The sequence below is a fragment of the Pan troglodytes genome, chromosome 4 (genome assembly GCF_028858775.2).
Source record: "Pan troglodytes isolate AG18354 chromosome 4, NHGRI_mPanTro3-v2.0_pri, whole genome shotgun sequence".
NCBI classification, from domain to species: Eukaryota; Metazoa; Chordata; class Mammalia; order Primates; family Hominidae; genus Pan; species Pan troglodytes.
The window spans coordinates 175,407,070-175,411,973 of NC_072402.2; the positions used below are offsets into that span (position 1 = coordinate 175,407,070).

The 4,904-nt window shown below is 54.4% G+C and overlaps 1 protein-coding gene across 1 annotated transcript; it reads left to right on the top strand.

Moving 5' to 3' along the window:
• Positions 1–331: 331 nt before the first annotated feature.
• Positions 332–4,562, top strand: PROP1 (PROP paired-like homeobox 1). Its single transcript, XM_527140.7, has 3 exons — positions 332–1,297; positions 2,781–3,013; positions 4,076–4,562. The coding sequence occupies exons 1-3, from the start codon at positions 1,189–1,191 to the stop codon at positions 4,412–4,414; spliced, it is 681 nt and encodes a 226-aa protein (XP_527140.2). The 5' UTR covers positions 332–1,188; the 3' UTR covers positions 4,415–4,562.
• Positions 4,563–4,904: the final 342 nt, after the last annotated feature.

Consider the following 4,904-nt stretch of genomic DNA (forward strand, 5'->3'; position numbering starts at 1 on the left):
CTGTCGCATCATCCTTAAACTGTCAGAGTGTCCTGGGGATGTCAGAATGTACTTCCCAGGTCTAAGTAACCTCAAGGGGCAGAGTACTGTGGGACCAGGCTGTCCTGACTGCTCAGAGATTCCCCGTGTCAGGATTTCCTTGAAGAATCAGAATGCAGTATGTCACGGGAATCTGTCTCTTTCCGAGTCCTGAAGTCTGGGGTGGGTTGGGGGTCAGGATGCACCTGGAATGCAGATGTTCAGGTCAGAGTTTTCGGAGGGTCTGGGTGACCTTGGAAGGTCATGGTGTCCCGGGGGTTCTGGGTGAATGAGGAGCTGGTGTTTGAGGGAGGAAATCAGAGAGTACTTGAGAGCTAAGGTGTCCTGGAGGCCCATTCTCCGGAGTGGGTTCAGGTTGGCCTGAGCACTGGCTGGTGTATTCTGAACCATCAGGGTGTCTGAGAGGGGCCAGCATGCACTTGTGACTTCTCCTTTTTTAGTTTCCTGGAAGCAGATCCTTGAGTGTCACCCCCATGCTGAGACGCCAGGCAGGCTCCACTCCTGGGTCCCTTTCTCCTGCTCTTCCCTCCTCTCCCCACAGTGGGGTTGTGAGGAGAGGGTCTCGGGAGGAATGCATTTTCTCCTCCTCCCCCTGCCTGCTCCCAGGAGGGGATTTAACAGGACAAAAGAATCCAGTCCTCTGGGAATATGAGCCCTTGGTCCCAGTCCCTGGACCCTCCGACAGAACACCTTCTCTCATCCGGCTTGTGATCCTCCCGGAGCAAGGGGGCTCTGGTGACCGCGTGGTGATTGGATGGGCCCACAGGGGCGAGGAGGAGGTCACTCCTCCAAGACTCAGGGGTGGGATGGGAAAGTAGGCAGCTGACAGAAGGGAGCAGCATCCTGGTGGGGAGAAGGGCCAGGCAGAGAAAAGTAGAGTCAGAAACAGAGCAACAGGTGAGGCTGAGGCAGGAGATTGAGCTGACACTCAAGCCAAGGAAGGGGGAATTAGGAAACAATTAGAAAAAAAGTAAAGACAGTGAAAAAGTCAGAGACAGCTGCCTGCACCTACACACACATTCAGAGACAGAGTCCCAGAGGGTGGCATACACAGAGGGAGAAGGGGAGAGAACAGGTGTGGAGAGGAGCTGCGGAAGCAGAGAAATCTCAAGTCAGAGATTCAGGGACACTTGGTCCCCGTGGCGAGCCATGGAAGCAGAAAGGAGGCGCCAGGCCGAGAAGCCAAAGAAGGGGCGAGTCGGCAGCAGCCTGTTGCCAGAGAGACACCCGGCCACTGGGACCCCGACCACCACGGTGGGTGAGTGACCGTCCCGGTGTGCGTGGGTCCCTGAGGAGGCAGCGGGTGTGAGGCTGAAAGCATAGGCTCCATGAAGAAGGTTAGCAGGAGAAATTAAAAACCGAATCCTATCATGTTAAAACTGTGGGAACCTTTGAAAGTAAAAGGGACTGGAGCACCCCTTGGCTTTACAGACTGGGGAACTGAGCCCTTGGCAGGAGGGGGCGGCTGAACAGCTCACCTCGCAGTGGGGATGTGAGACAGTTACCTCTGTCCCCTCACTCCTGACCTCAGAGTTGGTTAGCCCAAGGCACTGCCTTGTCTGATGAATGGAGCTGGAGGGGCCAGAGCTTTGGGTCCAGGGAGGGAGAGCGGGCTCCGTGTGTGTGTCCCCCATGGTGGACAGTGAGCTCTAGGAGGGTCCACGCCCTTGGGCCCCATGGGGATGGTGCCTCAGCTCCAGACATCTTTTCTTGGTGTGCGCCTTCCCGGTGTGTCCTTTCCCTCCCCGTTCTCTCCTCCCCAGCAGCTCTCAGACTAATTAGAGTGGGGGCTTAGGGAGCCTGTGGGGAGGAAGGCAAGCCTTTCCCACGAGCTCAAGTTCCTGCAGCCTGGTGGCTGGGCCAGGGCAGGGGTAGGGAGAAGATGAAAAGTAAGTAGGGGAGGGTGTGTCTGAGCGGAAGAGGGGGGTGCCCATCTTCCCAGGTGAGGGGTGCGGGAGATGGCAGCAGTCTGAAGAAGGCACAGGTTGAACAGGAGCCTCGCCAGCAGGGGACAAGCACTGGGGTCTTCCGTAGACAGCTGGGACGATTGTTAGGGTGCAGGTGCACACAGACCCACAGGGTGAGCCCCAGGTGGTCGTGTGTGTCCAGAAGGGTGAGTGTACATGGAGGGGTATGTGTCTGGCGGTGCAATAGGAAGTGGGCAGACAGTAGAGTTGCCAGGTAGACAGTGTATGAGTGCCAGGGCCAGGAATGAGTCTGAGGGTGTGCCCTGTGTAGACAGCACAGCCTGGTGTCAGAGACTCAGAGGCAACCAGGGGCCGAGGCTGAGCAGGGTGCAGGAACCAGGCTATGGCAGCTAAAAGATTCCTGGTGGGGCAGGGCTGGGTGCGGTGGCTCAGGCCTATAATCCCAGCACTTTGAGAGGCTGACATGGGAGGATTGCTTGAGGCCAGGAGTTTGAGACCAGCCTGGGCAAGATAGCAAGACCCCATCTCTAATTTTTTATTTTTTTAATTAGCTGGGTATGTTGGTGTGCACCTGTAGTCCCAGCTACTCAGGAGGCTAAGGCAGTAGGATCACTGGAGCCCAGGGGTTCGAGGCTGCAGTGAGCTGTGATCACACCACTGCACTCCAGTCTGGGAGACAGAGCAAGACTCTGTCTCAAAAAAAGACTGGAGCAGCACAGGACGCACTGAGCGGAATCCCGGGACAGGCACATGTGGTCCAGCACCGAGGAGCGTCCTCCTCAGAAGCCGCCCCTCCCTTCTCTCCGTGCTCAGACTCGAGTGCTCCACCCTGCAGAAGGCTCCCTGGTGCAGGAGGAGGGAGATCAAGGTTCTCCCCACAAGGAGGACAGAGGGGCCGCCCGCACTCCCGGCGCCGCCACCGCACCACCTTCAGCCCAGTGCAGTTGGAACAGCTGGAGTCAGCCTTTGGGAGGAACCAGTACCCCGACATCTGGGCCCGAGAGAGTCTTGCCCGGGACACCGGCCTCAGTGAGGCTCGAATCCAGGTGATGCTCCAGGATCCTTCCTCTCTCAGGAAAGAAATGCAGATTTCTTTGGTGCTATCATAGAATGTTGGGCATTATAACCCTAACCTAAATGGTCACCAGACACAGGCCTCATCTCACCACCAGCATCAGAGCAACTGCATTGAGAATATCATATCACTTGAGTTTAACCCTAGCTATAAGCTAATCTAACTTGAATTTCAACACCTACCCTCAATATTTAATAGTGATGCCAATTCCGGCTGGGCACAACAGCTCACACCTGTAATCCCAGCACTTTGGGAGGCCAAGCTGGATGGATCACCTGAGGTTAAGAGTTCGAGACCAGCCTGGTTAACATGGTGAAACCCCATCTCTGCTAAAAATACAAAAAATTAGCCGGGCATAGTGGCAGGTGCCTATAATTAATCCCAGCTACTCCGGAGGCTGAGGCAGGAGAATCACTTGAACCCGGGAGGTGGAGGTTGCAGTGAGCCGAGATCATGCCACTGCACTCCAGCCTGGGCAACAAGAACAAAACTTTGTCTCAAAAAAAAAAAAAAATAGTGATGCCAATTCCAACAGAAGTTCAATCCTAACTGTCCATATTCTTACAGAACCTTGTCCCTAACCATAGCCTTGAAACTCAATGAGCCAAATGCTCCCTCAATCCTAACCCCAGGGTTGGTTAGCCTTAAGTGTAAACCCTACCCTAAATTCAAGCTTGTCTATAGCAATTACATTTACCTACAGTCTTAATCGTTAAACTTAACCCTAGGGGAAATTTCCCATTCTCTGGGGAAGGGAAATGTCATTGTCACCATATTTATCTCCTTGTTGGAAGCTCACACTTCTTACTTGCCCCCAATTGTTAGAAAAGGGCACATGTGGACAGAGGCTAGGGACAAGTCTGTGGGTTCCTTTGTCAGCAGACCAGGCTCAGCCAAGCCTTGTGGAAGAGCTTTACTCCCTCTGGCCATGCTGGAGAAGCCTGCTCCCCGTCCCTGCACCTCTTGTCATTGGAGTAGGGTGTCACCACCTATGTCAAGTGTGGGCTCTGATGTGGTTCCTCCCCCTTCTCAGGTCTGGTTCCAGAACCGCAGAGCTAAGCAACGGAAGCAAGAGCGCTCACTGCTTCAGCCTCTGGCCCATCTGTCTCCTGCCGCCTTTTCCAGCATCTTGCCAGAGTCCGCTGCTTGCCCCTATTCTTACGCACCACCACCACCACCAGTGACCTGCTTCCCTCACCCCTACAGCCACGCCCTCCCTTCCCAGCCCTCCACAGGAGGCGCCTTTGCTTTGTCACACCAGTCTGAGGACTGGTACCCTACCTTGCACCCAGCCCCTGCCGGCCATCTGCCCTGCCCCCCACCCCCTCCCATGCTCCCCCTCAGCCTTGAGCCATCCAAGTCCTGGAACTGAGGTCAAACAAGTTACCACCAAGGTGATCCCCAGCCTGTGGCCCTCGTGAAAAAACAAGAAAATGGGGTGGCTTCCTTTCCATCTATGGGTGAAGCAGATGCATGCTGAGGGTCAGCTCAGCGATTAGAAATTGAAAAATGGGAGATCATGGTGAATTCTCACTGGGGTGATTAGTGGAGGAAGTCTGGGGAGGTGAGCTACTGGAAGAGACATGGCAAGATGCCTCGGTGGAGCTGCCTGCTGAAGGGTGATATTGATGAAGACAGTTGCTGGTGTGTGGAGATGGTTGAAGGGCTAGGAGGTGAGGGCCTTCATTAATTGAGATCACGATTGAAGAAGATCCCAGGTCTTTCTGGCTGATTTCAGTAAGGCTTCTGACTTAAGAGTCTACCTATACATCCCTTCCCCATTGCCCACCCCGCCATCTCTATCAGTCACTGACTTTTGTTTATTCTGTCCTAGGAATATCTTTTTTTTATTTTTATTTTTT

Bases quoted from the DNA above. Each gene is read 5' to 3' on its own strand.
- PROP1 (XM_527140.7), top strand. From the start codon at position 1,189: ATGGAAGCAGAAAGGAGGCGCCAGGCCGAGAAGCCAAAGAAGGGGCGA. The intron at 1,298-2,780 runs GTGAGTGACCGT...CTCCGTGCTCAG, and splicing joins GACCCCGACCACCACGGTGG to ACTCGAGTGCTCCACCCTGC. The intron at 3,014-4,075 runs GTGATGCTCCAG...CCCCCTTCTCAG, and splicing joins TCAGTGAGGCTCGAATCCAG to GTCTGGTTCCAGAACCGCAG.